The 19,951-nt window shown below is 42.5% G+C and overlaps 1 protein-coding gene and 1 long non-coding RNA gene across 8 annotated transcripts in view; one reads left to right on the top strand and one right to left on the bottom strand.

The window, feature by feature from the left end:
• The window catches only part of LOC123581306, a 52,668-nt gene extending 39,808 nt beyond the window's left edge, over positions 1–12,860 (top strand). Inside the window, exons 2-4 of the long non-coding RNA XR_006703707.1 lie at positions 6,336–6,499; positions 12,503–12,628; positions 12,747–12,860. This is a non-coding gene — a long non-coding RNA (uncharacterized LOC123581306). The remainder of the gene's footprint in view (positions 1–6,335; positions 6,500–12,502; positions 12,629–12,746) is intronic.
• Positions 1–19,951, bottom strand: part of RBKS (ribokinase) — a 100,981-nt gene that overhangs the window by 61,211 nt on the left and 19,819 nt on the right. For all 7 annotated transcript variants that reach the window (XM_045447315.1, XM_045447313.1, XM_045447312.1 and 4 more), the window contains 3 exons: positions 11,267–11,330; positions 10,271–10,333; positions 6,767–6,931 (listed from right to left, as the gene is read on the bottom strand). In XM_045447315.1, the coding sequence (XP_045303271.1) occupies positions 6,767–6,931; positions 10,271–10,333; positions 11,267–11,330 (292 nt within the window). The remainder of the gene's footprint in view (positions 1–6,766; positions 6,932–10,270; positions 10,334–11,266; positions 11,331–19,951) is intronic.

Below are 19,951 nucleotides of genomic sequence, written 5' to 3'. Positions count from 1 at the left end.
AGGGGCAGAGAGAGAGGGAGACACAGAATCGGAAACAGGCTCCAGGCTCTGAGCCATCAGCCCAGAGCCTGATGCGGGGCTCGAACTCACGGACTGCGAGATCGTGACCTGGCTGAAGTCGGCCGCTTAACCGACTGCGCCACCCAGGCGCCCCTATTTACTATTTTTAAAGAAGTCTTCAGAAATCACAATGACAGGAAGCTTCCCCTTTATCAAAACACTTATCCACCAGAGTACCCAACTAGATTGGCTGGTTTCTTTTTCTCTGCCCAGGTCCAATGACTTATGTGTTTAGTAGCCCCATTGGACCCACAGAGTAAACTCCTCTAGCTGCAGTTCTCAGAGACCCATCTAGAACAGTGACCCACAAACTTCCTTGCACATCAGCATCACTAGGAGAGCTCATTAAAGTGCATGACTTCTGGTCTCCCCCTCGAACCCACTGATCAGAATCTCTTGGGGGTAGGAACAGGAACGTGCACATTGAGGAGTTCTTCAGGTGGCTCTTCTGTAGCTGTTGTGGCATCGATCCGTTCCACATTCTTGGGGAGATGCTTCTCAGCACGTGGCTAATGGAAACTATGCACTACTTCTGCCTGATAAAGCTAGCTAGTTTGCTTCCCTACCTTCCTTGGTCTTAACAGTTTGGTTTGGTCAATGGATCTCGTCCAGTGGTCTACAGACTAATGCTATTCCCACATTTTCATTATTTTAGCATTCAGAATGTCCACCCACAGAGATCCTATGGTATATTTTTGGCTGCTCGTATTTTTGCACAGGTTATTGTGCAGCTTAAGTTAGAAAACGGGTGTAAAAGCCCTATGTAAACTGTAGAGTGTTGTACAAACGTAAGGGATTATTACTGTTATTATATTGTCCTTTACACACAGCTCAACACCCCCGCCCATCCACCCATCTCTTTTGCCTTCTGTTGAAGTTTGTAGCCTGGCAACAGTCTCTCTCATTGGTTTTGTCGCTTCTGCAAGGTCTTAAGAGATGTCAGTTATGCATAAAGGCCCTCAACGCCCAGCATTCCAACACACCCATTTACTTTTTACCGCTGTAGAACAAATATATTGCTCCCTATTTTCCTTGAAGGGTAAATTGCGAAAGCATTGCTCACATATTATGATCTCTAAATCTGCATGCATCTGAGCACAGGTTAGAGCGAAGTACCAGGATGGAACAACAGCTTTGAGCCATTCTTATAAAAGTGCCATTTCATCTCAAAAGATCCCTGACCCAGCAGTTCCTTTTCCAAACCTATCCTACAGAAATACACAGGCAGGCAAAGATGAGGTACAGTGAGGTTCAGGATGTACAGTGATGTACAGCTCTTTTTTTAACAGAAAAAGAGAAAAAGACAAAAAGAAACCTAAGCTTCTATCAGAGAGGACTGGTTAGGAAAAAAAAACAAAACACCTCTAATGGAATGTTCTCCTGCTGTAAAAAAGAACGAAGCAGATTTCTGTTTAGCCACAGAAAGATTTCTATAATTTGTGAGTAAAAAAAGGAAGTTTTGTAATAAAATCCATAATATGACCCTCTCTCTCTTTTTTAAATCAAACAAAGCATACTTATATGTGTATTTACATTTATACACTTACACAGAAGAGAACAAAGTCTGAGAAGTTACTCACTAAACTAATAAGGGATTAGTTCCAAAGGGTGATTGATGGGCATCAATCTGACCACAGATTATCTGCTATACACCAGGCAAAGACATCATTCTTAAAACATGTATAATATCTTACATCAAAAACCAAGTACATTGTAAATGAAATGATATAATGTCTGGCTGTTGCTTCCAAGGTTGCGGGGCGGGGGGGGGGAGGTGGGGGAGTAGTGAGTTGGGGTATAGATTCAACAGGATTGGCCATGTGTTGAGAATTATTGAAGCTTAACGACAGTAAATATGGGTTTACTGTACTATTCTCTGTATGTCCAGATAGATTTGAAGTTTTCCATCATAAAAAACAAATTTTAAAGAAACCATTACATTGCGTTTTAAGCAATAAAAAGAGTTGCTGGAATGAGACATTCTACAATTTAATCTGACCATAAATATTGTATAAAAACCAATCCAATCTTATTTGCTTGTATTTTGCTGAAGGAAAGCATTCTTACCAAGGCCGGATGGTAACAGGCTGGATATGTAGGCTTAGAGTCTGACTAGTAACTAAATTTAGGGGAAAAAATGAAAATACCATAAAGCAAAGGACTCTCTTTGGCTCGTGCTACCATGAATTAGCATAAATATTTTACCAGGGTGAAAAAACTGTGAGGAATCAGTAGATGTAGTTAATCAAATAAGAACGCACCTTTGTGATAGTTTAGGTGGGAAAAAATAATGTCATCCCGGAACCACACAAAAGCAGGGGACACAAGATGTACCATGGAGTAACTTGGACCTGGAGGGGTGACTGACAGCCCCCAACATAGACGGGCTAAGCTCCCGGTTGTCTTAACAGCATGCCAGTGGCTGGCACAGTGATGCCAGTGAGGAACGGGTGAGCCCTGTGAGGGGGGCGCATAGGTGCAAAGCCAGGAAAACGAAGGGGAAGTGCTTCATGGTGTCACCATGGAGGGCAGGAGCCAGACAGTTAAGAAGGCCCTAATAACAAGCTTGGGGGCGCCTGGGTGGCTCAGTCGGTTAGGCGTCCGACTTCGGCTCAGGTCATGATCTCACAGTTTGTGGGTTTGTGCCCCATATCGGGCTCCATGCTGACAGCTCAGAGCCTGGAGCCTGCTTCAGGTTCTGTGTCTCCCTCTCTGCCCCTCCCCCGCTCGCACTCTGTCTCTTTCTCTCTCAAAAATAAACATGAAAAAATTTTGGAAAAAAACAACCAGCCTGGAGAAATAGGAAGAAAGTCACCCTAAGTAAAGAAACCGGGAGAAGGTTGGGGTAACCAAACACTGGCTTGGCGGCCTCCCTCTAGGTGTTGTTTACTGTGAGTTGATCAGCAGAAACGCTCAAAAGTTGGGCTCTGTGCTCGTGGCTGTGAAAGTCAAGGTGGCCGGCCAAGAAGTTTGCTTTGCCAAATGGAAAAGGACTAAAGTGGCATTAAAAGATATTTTGTGTCCTACCTAGAATTTAATCTTGGCGATCTTACAATCTCAATTATTTATAATTGTTCCTGTAATGTTCCATTTGCTTTGAAATGGATGTAAAGACCAGACCCGGCATGCCTAATTTCATCCCGAGCAGCTGCAGCACCAGCTCTCTGCTGTGGGCCTGCCTCGCAGCGTCCTGACCCATGGAGGAGGGGGCCGGAGGGCGCCACTGGCTCATTTCTGGTGCTGCAGGTGCTGTTTAAGACCAATGCTCTCTTCTTGGTGAAGACACAAAGAGATTTCTGAGATAATCTATTCCAAGATGGAAGGGGGCCTTTTTCCTCTGTATTTTAACAACTATCCCTAATCCAGTTATACAGTGGGTTTAATTCAGAGCTTGTTACTTGTGAGAAGCACAGATAAGGCGGCTGTGATAAACCCACAGAGGAGGGGGAGGGGGATTTTACCACCTTTCTTGCAGGTGGAATACTGCTGATGAGCACACAGGCGATCTCACAGGGCGAGGGACAGGACGCCAGGTGCTCACCGCATCTCTAAGACTGCCCGCTCTGCTCTGCCATCAGGACGCTCACACGTCCTGACATTAAACAACCGTGAGAGCTCTAGGCCCAGTTCTCTTGCTTCACCGAGGAAGAAAGTGAGGCCCAGAGCAAAGAGCTGATAGACTTGCATGCGGTCCTCCATTTACTAAGGGTGGATTCTGAATTCAGAGCCAAGCATCATGACTCCCAAACCAGTGCTCCTTTCATTGTATCGCTCTTTTATGTGAGAAGGAAGACATTAAGTTCACACACACACACACACACACACACACCTCATGGTATAGTAGCTAAGCTGCTCTGGCTGGTAACTACCAATCGAGGACCAGCTGAGTTCTGGATAGAGGAGTACGTGTGCATGTGTGCTTGTGTGTTTGTGTTTTGTGGGAGCACACAAGGGACGCAGTGCAGAAAGCACTCTGGGATCCCAGAGACGGGAGCAGTGAAAACACTGAGAGCTTAGGCTACAGGATGAACAATGTTACAGTTCGTGGATTTTACTTTTCTTCACAAAGGCTCAGTTCCTTGAAATCAACGGGATGTGCAGTTTCTTTATTTGACGTGTGCTCCAGGACACAGAACTTGGGTCCTGGCGTCTGCAATCCGGGTTTCTACGCTGACCTTGGTTGAACTAAGTACTTAACTTCCCCAAGTCTGTCCCCTCACCGCCAGTTTGGGAGAACAACGCCTGCCATATCTTTGTCACAGGTTTTCCTGAGGGTCAGATATATTTGAAAGTGCTTTATAAGCTATACAGTACATAATAAAGGTAAGGCATTACTCCTTCCAAAATCACTATATGGGGAAGACCACGTGGAATTGATCGATCCTTAGGCAGGCTGGCTCTTAGTAAAAATGCCGACTTGGCCAGTGCTCTTTGGCCTGCCATCACCTACCCCTGCCCGTCCCTGATGCCCCGGGTCCTCCAGCTCCTCAGCGGGCACAGCTGCCGGGCAGGTGATGGAGGAAGCAGTTTTGGGCCCCATCCAAATGACATCCTGAGGTCAGGCTGCCTGCCCTTCTAGATAACTCTAGATCCTCCACCGTGGTACCCTTCTCTGCTCTACACACTGGGTAGGTAACGGGGAACCAGAGCAGGACAGAGGAAACCGTGATCCCTGAGAAGCAAGGGAGGGTAGGAACAGAAGGTGCATGAGGATATGCCTTGACCTATATAAGGAAAGACAGGAACACGAATGAGATGGCACGTTGTGTTCACATCACCCGATTCGGATGCGTGGCGTGCAGGCGACGCTTACCACAGGCACGAGACTCTCTCTGTGACACCCCTGAGAAAATGCAACCAAATGGGTTTTGGCTTGGAATTCTCTCTGACAGCTTCGAGTCCATTAAAAGTACATTAAATGTCAGTGAGAATTTGCCACGGCATGTTGTTTTGCCAAGAGAAAAATTTGTTAAATCAGGACATACATTTAAAAATTCTCCACAAAATCATTTCAAGTAACTTACTTTCCATTTACTGCTATTTAAAATGGTGTAGACTTTGGGGAGAAATCACTTATGCAAACACACACACACATACACTTACTGTTCTTTTTCTTCTTTTTAGTTTTGTATCTTGATGAGAACGTTTCATGTGGAAAAGTCAATGTAAATCACAGAACTATGGTCACAATATCAAAAGGAAGCTACTGTCTTGGAGTGGCTTTTTATTTTGCTATATATATTTTGACCAAATGGTGCTGAGATCAGGATATGACCCTAAATTTACTTCCAATTAAAAAAAATTTTTTAAATATTTTTATTTTTGAGAGAGCAAGAGTGAGCAGGGGAGGGGCTGAGAGAGAGGGAGACAGAGGATCTGAAGCAGGCTCTGTGCTGACAGCACGGAGCCCTATGTGGGGCTTGAACCCATGAATCGTGAGATCATGACACAACCTGAAGTTGGATGCTTAATCAGCTAAGCCACCCAGATGCCCTGGATATGACCCTGATTTTACTTTATTTATTTAGTTTTTAAAGTATTTATTCATTTTTGAGAGAGAGAAAGAGAGCGAGCAAGTGAGCGTGAGGGGGGGGGGAGGGGCAGAGAGGGAGACAGAATCTGAAGCAGGCCCCAGGCTCTGAGCTGTCAGCACAGACAGCGGGGCTCGAACTCATGAACTGCGAGATCATAACCCGAGCCGAAGTCGGACACTTAACCAACTGAGCCACCCAGGCTCAGCACCCCAATCCTGATTTTACTTTAAAGAGAAAAGTGAAAAGGGGAAGACATTTGGAATTTACTGAGATTCATGACACCAGGCTTGGCATCATGTTTTATTTTATTTTGTTTCATTATTAGAACAATTCTGTCGGGGGGTATTTCTAGATGTATTTAACAGACAAGGCTCAGAAACATCAGATGGTTCTGGAAAGACCACAAAGCTAACAAGGAACAGAAATGGAGTCTAAATAAGAAGATGCTTTGCCTACAAGTCAACGGTGAAACAGAAGCAAACAGAAAGAAACCATTTGGATTTTTAAAGAGTTTGTTCTTGGCTGGGGGTGGAGTGGGGGGAGTGAGCATGAGGGCAGATGAATCAATGTTAGCTATGTGTTGATAACTGCTGAAGCCAAGTGAAGGGTTTCATTATGCAGTTCTCCCTACCTTTGTATGTTTGAAAATTTCCAAAAGCTAAGGTCAAATGAAACCAAAGACTTAAAAGACCTTGACAACACAGAGAATATTACATACAAATAATCTTCTGTTGTTTATAGAACAGGGATGGAGTTTTACGAAAACGAGAAAGAACGAATCTTCAGCTCCTAGAGACGTTTATCAAAATATACCTAGCTGGGCAGTCACCATACAGGACACGCAGCTTGACCTCGCTTCTCGGAAAAGCGATCATTCCACTGTGGGACCATGGGCTGCTTCTGAGGTACTAGTCGCTACTTGTATTATTTCTGCTAACTAGATTGAAGATTTATATCGCTGGATATCAGAAATGCTACTCAGGTTATTTTGTACTCAATTTATAAGCTTTTCTAACCTTATGAAGAACTATAAGAAGACCATGAATCTTACAGGCTGGAGAGAGGATATTTTACTACAGGAAGAGTACTGCATTGCTTAACTTGAAAGGTTACCTTTCATTAAAACAGGGATAAACGCTTTTCTAGGAAGAAGAATAAATATGTAAAATCACCTCCATTGCTGTGGGCCATGGTCAGGGCTTCCAAAGAAGTTTCCGGAGTTACTTCTAGCTGGCAGATCATTACTTTGGCTCTGCTGATGGCCTTGGCTGCTTCCCTCAGGTCTTCAGTATTCAAAAGTAAATTCGCTCCGGCCACTATTATGATGATATTCTGGCCTATAAAGAATTTCTACATATTTATATTAAAATCCAAGCAAAGCCAAGCAACGATATTCTGCAATGTTACAATCCCTTACAAAGTCACTATGTTAAATGTGTTGTAAGTATTAATTTTAACATTTCTAGGCAATTTAGGTGAAGTTCTGTATTCCTACTGTATCTTTTTTTACACTATTCCTGCTCTGTAAGATCAATATTATTCTGATAATTTTGAAAAATCTAAAAAATATTTCCCCATTAATATTCTCATATACAAAGAATACTAGCTGGGAAGTGATATATAACATACTTAAAAATGGCTGGTACGATGTATGTGGTAAAGATTCTGAATCCTAGATGACAGATGTGGTAATGATGTGTATAAATAGGAATAAACTTGCCTAACACTAAAAACTAAGGCTCAATAGTATGCAGTCAGTTCATGTACATAACCTAGGGTATCTCCGAAAAGTGATTCTGAAGGTCAACACATAGTTTGTAACAGCTAACAGATGGAAAGCTGTACCAGCTAAGGCAGAGAGAGGATATCTGGCCTAGACAGCACCAGATCAAACAGAAGCAGGGGTAAAGGATCTTGAATACTCATCACTTGGACCCACAGTCTATAATCTCACCTAAATAGGGAAGGACTGGGGGTGCATTTATGTTAGTGAACTCTCCAGAGCTGTGCTTTCCATGAGTGTAAGCCACAGGTGGCTGTTGAACACTTGAAATGTGTCTTGTCTAAATTGACATGTGCTTCAATTGTACAATGAATAGCAGATTTTAAAGACTGAGTACAAAGACGAGAAGGTCAAATCTCTTATTACTTTTTAAGAACATTTTGATTCCATGTTGAAAAGATAATATTTGAGAGATATTGGGTTAAGCGAGTATATTAAGATTAATCTTACCTGTTTCTTTTTAGTTTTTATTTTGTAAAAAAAAATTTTTTTTAATGTTTATTTTTGAGAGAGAGAGAGAGAGAGACAGAGTGCGAGTGGGGGAGGGGCAGCGAGAAAGAGACACAGAATCCGAAGCAGGCTCCAGGCTCCGAGCTGTCAGCGCAGAGCTCAACACGGGGCTCGAACCCACGAACCGTGAGATCATGACCTGAGCCGAAGTCGGACACTTAACTGACTGAGCCACCCAGGTACCCCTTACTTTTAATTTTTTTTAAAGCTTATTTATTTACTTTTTGAGAGACAGAGACAGCGTGAGTGGGGGAGAGGCAGAGAGAGAGCACGAGAGAGAATCCCAGGCAGGCTCTGCGCTGTCAGCATGGAGCCCGATGCAGGGCTTGAACTCACGAAACCCTGAGACCATGACCTGAGCCAAAACCGAGAGTTGGATGCTTAACTGACTGAGCCACCCAGGCACCCCTCTTTTTCTTTCTTAAAATGTGCCTCATGGAAAACTTAAAATTATGTATGTGGCTTGCATTATATTTCTTTTGGACGGCACGGACCTAGAGAGATGAGTTGTAGCAGCCATTTCTTTGCACTCCAGGCTGCTCGTGCTGATCCTGTATAGACATGACCTAAAATTACCTCTGAACACAGAACACATGCTAGCCTATCATCTTACCGCAGATGTGTCTGTTGGCCGCAAGGAGGACTTAAAAAAGTGGGGATGGTTCAGCATAAACCCAATCTTGGGACTGGAAAAATTCAAAGTACCCACACACACTGAGAGACAACATATCTCCTTCCTTTTCTCCTTCGGTGACCTCATTCTCTCTGCTAGCGCCAACTGCTGCTTCTGGGTTGCTGACTCCCAAATCTATGTTTCTGGCCTGGCCTTGGCTGATGAGCAGCAGGACTTAGACTACAGCTGTCTGACAGACACTGCCATTTGGCTGGATCGTTCCGGCCTCAAACTCAACTTGTCAAGACTGCACTCCTGACTTCACCTTGCTATTCATTCCTTCACTTATGGGAGCCGACTGTCCCCTCTCTGGGTATTTGTGTTAGCTCCTCTAAGGCAATATGTATCCTCAAGGGTATAACCATATCCTATACACAAATCAGACAAGTTCTATCATAACAGGCACTCAATACATCATATAAAACTGTATCTTTGTATGGGAAAGGCAGGAACTTGTTCCATGGATAGGCTAGAAATGGAACTCAAAGATATCCCTAGAACACAAAAAAGAGGTTTAAGACAGAGGTTTAAGACGGGCGGCAATAATTACTTAAGACGTAGCTTAAAGTAATGAACACAGGCTATTGTTAGAATGACAAATTTTATCTTCTTTAAGTGGGATACATTATCTTCTTTAAGTGGGATACATTTTTTCATTGTTATTGCAACTTGGGGATCACTGGAGTAGAGCTGAATATTCTGTATCTTCTGTGAGAAATGATTGTGTGAAACTATCCTACATCAACGACCTAATTATGACAGGGGCTGGGCATGGGCCTGGGTGGCTCAGTCGGTTGAGTGGCTCTTGATCTCGGCTCAGGTCATGGTCTCACGGTTCATGAGATTGAGCCCCACTATGGGCTCTGGGCTAGCAGCAGGGAGCCTGCTTGGGATTCTCTCTCTCCCTCTCTCTACCCATCCCCACTCCCAACCTTTCTTTCTCTCAAAGTAAATAAACTTTAAACAAAAAAAAGATGTTACTTTGACAAATCCTAATTTCACACAGTGCACACTAGGTTCTGTCCTAGGTGCCCCTTGGAATGCTGGGTCATTCTGAATTCGAGAATCTTATGCAGGTTTTTTTATACTTAAAATAGTGGGAAGAAATTATGAAAACTTTACTTGAGGGTAAAGGGAAGTCACTGTTTTTAAAGACAAATGTTTCAACTATCGCAAGGCCCTGTGACAGACAGACATGGTTGTATATATAGACTTTTAAGATTTGATTGCCGTTTAAAGAGCAGACAAAATTGAACGCTAATGATAAGTTGGAAGTAATTAGTTGCTGCCATTTGCTCAGTAAATATTCTATAAATATGATTCATCAACTTCCTTGTGCACCTATCTATTTACATTTATTTACCTAGTATAACTGAAATGATGGATGAATACTTAACTGCTTTTAGAGACAAATACCAATTCTGAGTTCACGTGAAGGGTAATGGGACATTATAGGATATAAATATTATTTTGAGGCAACTGTAACACTTCATATGTATTGGATGGACAATTTTATATTTAAATGATCAACCTGGGAAGTATAAATAAAGGGAAACATTCATTTTTTAAACTAGAAAGACCACACTTTAGGCCTTAGACTGGTGGGCATAGTAAGAAATCCATAGGATTAGAGTAAAAACTGATGCTTCTGTTCTAGTTCTGGACACGAACTGCTTCCTGAAATGACACTCTAACATGCGAAACCCGTACCTTCATTATTGACAATTATAGAAGCAGTTCCTGTAGCAGCATCTTGAGTCTGATATGTAAATTCTAAAAGAAAAAAGAAATTACAATCATGTATATACAGCCTGGCACGGACAATCTATTTTAGCGATTTCAATGCACCACTAATCGCTGGAAAAGCTTTTTAACCTTTAGCCATCTGGGATGATAAAAGAAATAACTAATTACCGCTAATTTATACCCATCACCTATACAACAAGGAAGACAGAAGTCTTTACTTTGTTGCACCTTCGTTCTGCATTAGTAACAACCCAGCAGACCCCCCCGCCGCCACTGCCAAATCACCCAAATTACTCATAGCACATCCACATGCATTTTTCTAGACCACCATTTGTTTTTCTTCAGTGAAAGAAATGATAGGCTTCAGATGAGAGATTAAAGTCAAACCTATGCAATGCACTTGTTTGTGTTTCTTCATAAACTTTGTGTCTCATGAAGCATTATGGTCTGGAGCGTAAATGGAAATGTTGATCAGGCAGCCTCTGGCAGCGGCAAAAAGCCTTGAAATGGACCCAAAGACCTGCATTCTACTCCTGGCTCTAGCTCCAACTAGCTGTGTGCTCTTGGACAAATTGAGAACTGATCTGGCCTTCGTTTCTCTTTTGTGCAACAGTGGTATCGGCTTCAGTGGTTTCTAAGATCATTCCCAGCCATGACATTCAATGACTTTTCTTAAAATATCTTTTGTGAATGTAGCACCTGTTTTCTCTTGTCACCTGCTTTAGAAACATTTCCATGAGATGAAGGTTTGTAGTCTCCTATCATTTTATTCCCATCTGGAGGAATGTACATGAAAGAATTAACCAAACGACATTTAAGCAAGATGAGACAGAGCTGTGCATAAAAATTCTCTGGCCACCAGAGGAGGATCTAATAATTCTATTCTATATTCAACTTTTCTTGTAACCAGATCCCAGAGGAAAGTCATAAAAACTAACTTTAAAAAAGATGAAATTTTACCTGTAGAAATATCATTCTGTTTTAAGTTTTCTATATAATCATTGCCAAAAGAATCTTTGCCAACCTGTACCAAAGAAATGATGAATGTTAGATCTTTTACATTTAGTAAAATGCTACAATGTAGTTTTTAGAATACTTAGCATTTTAAAAGGGCATATCTGCACAGTACTTTATAAACATTAGCTAATTAATCTTCTTAATGTAAGATGCTAGACTTGATTTCAGCCCAAATAATTGTTATATATTAATGTTCCACTTGCATCCAACCTAAAACGTGAAGCATTAAATGACTGTCCCAAGTTCAATCACTTTGCTCTCATTTTGATCTGTTCCTGTGGAAATCACCACTGTGCTGTCCACCATCAACGGCCCTCAATATTTATGAAGAATCTCAGTTGTTTGTACTTCACTATAAATGAGGGCATCTTTGTCATGACTTGCCTGGTGTTTTAGAGTCTTCTTTGACACGGGATGGGGCAGAGAAGGGGGAATTTAAAAAGCTGTCGCTAACTTGGGTAACTTGGTGTAGTGAAAGTCTGTCGTTCTTGAGTCCCAGCATGCATTCTGCTAGTGATCCTTCAGTTCTTCCTTGGACACTCCTCTTCCATTCATAGGCAACATAATTAGGGTGGCAGATTTGTTACAACCATTGATCCTATGTTGACACATCATTATCACCCAAACTCCATAGTTTACATTAGGGTTCGCTCTGGTGTTGTACATTCTATGGGTTCTGACAAATGTGTAGACAGTTATCCACCATTACAATCTTATCCGGATGGATTCACTGCCCTGAAAACCTTTCGTGCTCTATTCATCCCTCTCTCCCTCCAAGTCCTTGGCAACCACTGATCTTTCTACTGTCTCCATAGTTTCGTCTGTTCCAGAATGCCGTATCATTGGAATCATATAATGTGTAACCTTTTAAGACGGGCTTCTTTCACTTAGTAAATATATCTGAGTTTCCTGCATGTCTTTTTTATGGCTTGATCACTCATTTCTTTTTAGTGCTGAAAAATATTCCATGGTATGGACGTCCTGCACTTTATCCATTCACCCACCGAAGGACATCTTGGGTTGCTTCCAAATTTTGGTAATTATAAATTTAGGCTCCTGTGAATATTCATGTGCAGGTTTTTGTGTGGATGCCCTCCTATTTTTATGATTTTAATTCCAGTATAGTTGACATACAGTGTTATAGTTGTTTTCTCCTATTGTATTTTAAATTTTAATCAGCTGTCACCATTTAAGTATTAGGAGGCTTCACAAAAACAAGTTTCCAGGAGGTCCTGAAAATTCAGATGTTCTGGTAACGCTGGGCCCACATTCCTGCAAGGGAACCCAGCTGGATCTGCCCCAAAGGTGAGTCCATGCTGTCTAGTTGACCACAGCCCCTACCAGGCCTATTGCAATTTGTGTTACCTTCTTGGCACCTGTAGGCTTTTAGGCTTCACTCCTGAACTACTTTTCTGTCCTGCAGGTGAGCACCGTGTCATTGGATCATGTATCTGTCTGGGTCTCAGCCACTCCTGCTGAGTTCTGCCTTTCCACAGAAAATTGTTCCCCTCTGGATATATCGATAGAAAGAAACCTAGGAGGTTACTTGGGTCAAGTTCCTCAATGAGTGCAGATACAATTTCCTGGTAAGATTTTGGATGGTCTAGATCAGGGGTTGGAACATTTTTTTTTTTCCATAAAAGGCCAGATGGGTAATAGTTCGGACACTGTTGGTCAGATGGTCTCTTTTGCAGTGATTCAGCTCTGCTGTTGTAGTGTGAAAGCAGCCGAAGAAAATCTGTAAACAAAAGGATGTAGCTGTGTTCCAGTAAAACTTTATAAAAACACATGGTAGGCAAGATTTGCTCCATGGGCGGTAGTTTGCTGACCCAATTTAAATGCCTCCTTCGAGAGCTTCTTTCTCAAAGAACACTTTTCCCTGTGGTTTTCTGGTAGAAATGCTGAGTAGGCAATAATCTCAAATAATATATAATAATTTCTTATGAGCAGAATTTCTGTCTCTACAAAGAAGAGTGTCCACTATAAAGCCCTGCTGTGGGGGAGAGTGCCCATTGGAGGGAGGTCATTTGTCAAAGGTTTTCTTGGTGGGAGGCTGGCCATTTATCTACCAAAGCATCCCATTTCTTAGGTCAAAGATTCATACCAGAAACAAACTGTTTTCTCATCTGTTTTTAAACATTATTTAACTCTCTCCCATGGGCAATCAAGATGTGATATCGTTGGGAGGGACGCCTGGGTGGCTCAGCCGGTTAAGCATCTAACTCTTGATTTCAGCTCAGGTCATGATCTCACAGTTCATGGGATCGAGCCCTGCGTCAGGCCCTGTGTTGACCGCGCGGAGCCTGCTTGGGATTCTCTCTCTCCCTCTCTCTCTGCTCCTCCCTGCTCTCTGTCTCTAAAAATAAATAAACATTAAAAAAAAAAGATGTGATATAGTCGGGGAAAGCATCACTACAAGACTATTGTAGGGATGAAAGGAAGGCCATTCCTTAGCATGTGGGGCCCGGTACAAATTAGAGCAAAGAAACTTCTTTCTCCCCTTTCCTCTCAGTTTAATACAGGCAAAATCTGTTTAAGGTGAACACCAAAGGCATGTCTGATAAATGGTGGTGATGATATAAACAGTTGGAAGTGCAGGGATTAGGGAGAATTGTTGGAGAGGAGGAGGCAACCCCAAAACATTTGGCTCTGCCTTCAAGAAACTGGTAACACTGCAGGGAAAAGAAGGCGTACAGAGACACCCGTCACACCAAGTGGAATATCAGGCGCATCCGAGGCATGATGAGGAAGGGACGGCCTGCTCAGACTTGCCGCAGTGGTATTTTAGTGGCTGCAGTAGCTGTCTTCTTCTGCTTGGTGAATCACCTGATGGGCTGTGTCCCTTGCTGACGGTTATGGTTCCAGATTTATTCCAATAGTGACTTCCTGGCAAACCTGTTGGCTGGTGTTCTAAGCTCTACGTGAGAGGTGAAACAACATACTTTGCTTTTGCCTTCTTTGATATTCCCATGACAAAAATAAAAATCTCGTAACTAAAAAATAATGGAAAAGTAACAGCACTGCTGAGGATTTACAGAAGTCAACCTTAGCCCTGTTAACTTTGCATCTGGGTTGTGGAGATACATTACAAAGTAAAAGGAGTGATAAGAAGCCTGAGAACAGGAAGACGACATTTGCACTTGTGTCATGGAAGTCAGAAGTGCCCTCACACCTCCTGTGTGGTTTTGGGCAAGCCAAATTTTTTAAAAAAATGTTTATTTTTGAGAGAGAGAGAGAGAGAGAGAGAGAGAAACAGAGAGAGTGTGAGCTGGGGTGGGGCAGAGAGAGGATGGAGGGGACAGAGGATCCAAAGTGGGCTGTGTGCTGACAGCAGAGAGCCCCATGCAGGACTCGAGCTCACGAATCGTTGAGACCATGACCTGAGCCGAAGTTGGACACTCAACTGACTTAGCCACCGAAGCGCCCCTGGGAAGGTTGCTTTTAACTGCCTCTTGGCCTCAGTTTCCTTATCTGGAAAGTCACAGCACCTGTGAGGATAAAATAACATGCATGAAGTGTGCTTAAAACCGTAAAGGATTAAATAATGGCTTGGTGCTATCACTGTCATTATCATTGTCATTGTCATCCTCATCATCACCATGGCAGTTACTGCTGCTACCAGGGCGGCTTCCCTTGCGGGGAGGGGCAGGGCTCCTGCTTCTTGGATTCAATCTTATGAACTACTTTCCTGTCCATTTGGTTCTCCCTGATGCTTCCAATTCTTCCTGTTGCTCCCTATTTTCAAACAGAAGAGCACTTGATCATAGAAGCAAGCCTGTGGGTGCATTAAATTATTTAAAAAAGAAGACTGTATTACTATTATTATAATAAAAACGTAACATCTCCATTAATGGTGTAACTAATGCTGTTTAATGTAACCATGTATCCTGTTGCTTCCACAAGAATAACAGAGCCAACTGGGAGGATGTCTGTGTCTTAGACATACATATTACATCGAAATGTAGACAAAAAGGCAACAGAGATCTGAGTCCTTTCTTTCTGCATTAGAGTCACACAGATGCCTTGTGCTATGTAATACCAAAAGAACGCCATTTTCCCGATTTCCCCATCCTCGAACCTCTTACACAATCATTTATTCTGCTGGATTTCCTTTAAAAAAGGTGGAGCGAAGTGAACACTTTCCCATCCCCTGTGCTTACTTCTGACTCGAATGTAAGCCTCTTCCCCAGTCTCTGGACACTGATAACCAGGAGTCACAGGAACAGAACCCAAGCAGGTGTCCTGCAATGACTACCACTGACAGCTGAGTGAAGCTACCTTGAAAATCACAGTGAATGATGCAAAGGGAAGGTCCTTGAAATAAAAAGGACATGAAATAATGTCATAAAGGAACCTTCATAGGTGTCTCTGGAGTCTTCCCTGTTTTCCCGGTCACATTTTGCTTATCAACCTGGCAAAAGAAGTGTAAGTATCTTGGTCGTGAAGCAAAATAGTGCGTGTGGAAGTCAGGAAACTTGGAATCGCATTTCAGTTTCTGCCATTATCGAGCTAATTAAAATTCTTTATATTTTGCTGCAAATTGTTCCACCTGAGCTAGGTAGGGTGGGACGGGGTGAGTTCTCTCTGGCAGGTAGGAAACCAATAGTTCTCAGCCTTCGCTGTGCATCGGTAGCTCCCGAGGAGTTTACAGACATCCGGGTGCTCGTGTTACACGCCACATCAATTGAACCAGGCCCTGTGCAGGTGAGACCGAGGCAGGTGCACCAGGTGATTGCAATGACTCCAGCCTGGGCCCTCTGGGACAGTGTGCGTAAAGCTTTGCGTGGAAGAAATGAAAAGGGAGAGCACAGTCCTGCCTGGTGCTGGGGTGGGGAGTCTGCTAAGTGGGAACACGGAGGAGTGTCGCCTACAGAATCTGCTGGGGGCGAGGGCCCCATCAGGGTCCAACACTGGGATCAAGGTATCGTAAGGCTACAAAGATTGCTGCGCTTGTGTTTGCTGACTCTGGTCTCATTTTCACGTGGCTAGGCTCGCTCCCCCTTGCTTTGCTGGCTTCTAACACTCTTATTTGGCAAAAGTAGTTGGATTTCTCTGTTCTACAGAGTGGTCAGTAGAAACGCACTGTTAACTTGGTATGATCATTTGTGTTAAAACACAAGGTGAATACAATTCAGTTGTGTCTATTTCCTTGCCTTCTGAGAACTTGGAAGTCCTTTCCTCTCTCCACCTAATCAAACCTTACCTGTTTTTCAAGCACAACTTAGAGCCTACCTTCTCTATTCTAGCCCTTCTTAATGCTCTCATTTCCTAAACTCCTAGAGCATTCCTAATAGATACCATTAAACATTTAATTGAATATCATCTTATGTTGTTTGCCTAAACAATCTCCCTAAAGGTCTAGCCTTCCTAAATAGCAAGACTCAAGCCCTGTACGTGAAATGTGTTCATAAGTATTTGGTCATCTTAGTTGCCTGTTTATTTTCTTGGGCCTATTTTATCATTCTTAAAATTTTTTTTAATGTTTGTTTATTTTTGAGAGAGAGAGAGAGAGAGCAGGGGAAGGGTAGAGAGAGAGAGGAAGACACAGAATCCGAAGCAGGCTCTAGGCTCTGAGCTGTGAGCGCAGGCTGACAGTGGGGGAGGCTCAAACTCACGAACCGCAAGATCATGACCTGAGCCGAAGTCAGATGCTTAGCCAACTGAGCCACCCAGGCGCCCCTATCTTATCATTCTTAAAGGGATGTGACCACAGGCACTCAGACTCTCCTAGCAGTGGCTGCCAAAAGGGTCTATAGAAGGTTTTGCTCCTAAACAGCCCTCTTGAAGGCACTCCTACACTCCTACACTATCCTTTCAGATAGTAGCAGTGAAATACTTTCGGGTAAAAGGGTTCTGGGAAAACCACTTTTGGGTAGAAGGATTCTGGGAAAACCATAGTCTGAGAGAGCCTGTTCCAGGTGAAAGAAGCCAGGTCATTGGCAATTATGGACAACTACTTGCACTTATGCTAAGGCAACTCCTAGAACCCGAGAGGCTCTTCAGGAAATCCCAGGCTTAGCTCTACCCTGAAGACTGTAGAGCAATGCAGCTGAATACAACTTTCTGCAAGGATGAAACGTTCTCTAACTGTGCTGCCCAAAACAGGCACTTGAAATGCAGCCAGTATGATTGAGCAACGCAATTTACACTTTTATTTTAATTACATTTAAATCTAGCTGCACGTGGCTAGTGGCTACCATCTTGGATAATGCAGCTATAGGGAGATGTAAATTAGAATCACGGAAAACAAAAGGGCTGGGTGTATCAGGAGCAAGAACATTTCCTCCAGCTAAGGCTACTGAGATATTTCCTTCGCTCTTACCACCGAGAAGGCTCTCTGCATTGAGGGAGAGCCAGTCATGGCTTCCATAGTCCAGAACCGGGACCTAATGCTGAGGAAGGTAACTTCAGTTAGCACTACATTTATAACAAACAAACATCCACATTTCAAAATGGCTGAGAAATGGGCTTCTTGGAATCCTTGAATGGTAGAAAACATCTAGTAATTCTATCCATCAACACATAGTTGAGGAAAATAAAACCTAGAGGACCAAGATACCGTACTCAAGGTCACATGAAGTTGAATATTCTGCTAAGAAATTTATCACATATATTAAAACAGATTGCCAACTTTCAAAGGTAGAGTGCACAAAAACATAATTAACACTCAAATGAAGTTGAACACAATTTAATATTTGTGACTCAAGACATTCTGTGACATTTCAGTCCCAAAAGTCCTAATGAACAGCAGGTTAGGGATACTAACATGCATTTGTTGTCCTATGACAAAACCTGGCAGTTGCTTTTTTGAATAAGTCCCTCAGAATATTATTTTTTTTTTTTAACTTGTTACTTGTGGCTTTGCCTAAAAGAGGAAAGAAGAATATATACGATTCCACTTGTTTAAGCTAGCTGGTGGTTTAAATCCTATCTAAATGGGTGTTCAGCTTCATAATGGCCCTTAACATACACAATTAATGCTACAATCAGTATTACGAGGCCTGCTTATCCAAGAGTGGAGGTGAGTTGGTGGTAACCCAATTATTTCTTCCATTCTTCCTATATGAGACACACATTATTTGGTTAGGGTCATAGGGTACCCTGTGTTTGGACATGTGGCCAAGCATTCCAATCAATATAACCATTAGTTCTAGCCAGTTGTCCTACAGCAGAGCTCAGGAAAGGATAAATTTCACTTCATTCCTGGAGTGGGATTACTTGGAAAGGGATGGTGACTAATTTTTGATCTTTGAAAACTAAATCTTACTGCACAGTTGACTGTCCCACAGTAATCTAACTGACAAGGCACCTTTTTGGTTAAGATGATGAGTACTCTAATATATTGCTTTTCAAACCATCTGTAGTGAAGGCTCAGTTTTTTTTTTTCTTTTTTCATTTTCAATCCATTGTGGACTAATAATTCCATAACATATAACAAATAAAAACAGAAAAAAATCCTACAAAATACAAGGCTTAATTTATTATTACTATTATATTCAACAGCTAGAAAATTCCTCTGTAAAATTGCTATAAATATTTCTAATTGCTTATTCTCAATTTCTGTACTGTCCAGACCACTGACAGTTTGCAGAATGCCTGAGGGTCAGACCTTGAATGCGTGGCTCTAATATACTGCTTCTGTCACAGAGCTTAATATCTGCCCATTCCTCAGGGAAAACACACAGCTGTTTTTATTAGTTCTTTTTTCTTTTACCTTTTTATTTTCATTAAATTTTTTTAAATATTTATTTTCTTTTTGAGGGAGAGAGAGAGAGAGAGCGTGAGTTGGGGAGGGGCAGACAGAGAGGGAGACACAGGATCTGAAGTAGGCTGTAGGCTCTGAGCTGTCAGCACAGAGCCCGATGTGGGGCTTGAACTCACAAACTGTGAGATCATGACCTGAACTGAAGTCAGCGCTCAACTGACTGAGCTACCCAGGTGCCCTGTCTTTTTTTTTTTAAGTAAGCTTTAAGCTTTATGCCCAATGTGGGGCTTGAAGTCATGACACCAAGATCAAGAGTCACATGCTCTACCAAATGAGCCAGCCAGATGGACCTAGTGAGTTTTGATAATGTCATGTTTGAGGAAAGCAAGACCAGGGTCCTTGAAGGTCCTCCCAGTTGGCTGATTTGAGATCAGGGTTATTTGAGTCCTTGCCTGCTCAGGGTTCCTTTCCACCGCACAAGAAGCAGGGTCTTTGGGCTCATTCGAGGCAACCACAACTTGAACTCTTTATTCTCCCAACGTCCTCCCTAGCAGCCAGTTTTGGATATCTAGAAACAACTTCCTCCTCCAACATTTATCTTCAATGGAATGGTAGAAGAGGAAACACAAAAATCAAGTATTATGAAAGGTATTCTAACAGACTCTGCCCTGCCAAGAAGACTTTCGTTTTCTATGATATCTGCCTAGATTTTTAATCTGAAAATATCATTTCCAGTTATCCTTCGACTGTGGCCTTGGGCCCACGACTCAGTTGAGTACTGACTGTACAACTCTTAACAACTTGAAGTGTTTCATTATTACACGTTGCGCTGGATACATATCGACGGACTCTTGCTTAATAGTCCTCATCACAGTATCTTGGCAAATAATTCCCCTGAGCTCAAAAGAAGATGTTTTGCATGT

Source organism: Leopardus geoffroyi, chromosome A3, assembly GCF_018350155.1.
Source record: "Leopardus geoffroyi isolate Oge1 chromosome A3, O.geoffroyi_Oge1_pat1.0, whole genome shotgun sequence".
NCBI lineage: Eukaryota > Metazoa > Chordata > Mammalia > Carnivora > Felidae > Leopardus > Leopardus geoffroyi.
This window is presented reverse-complemented; position numbering and strand designations above follow the sequence as displayed.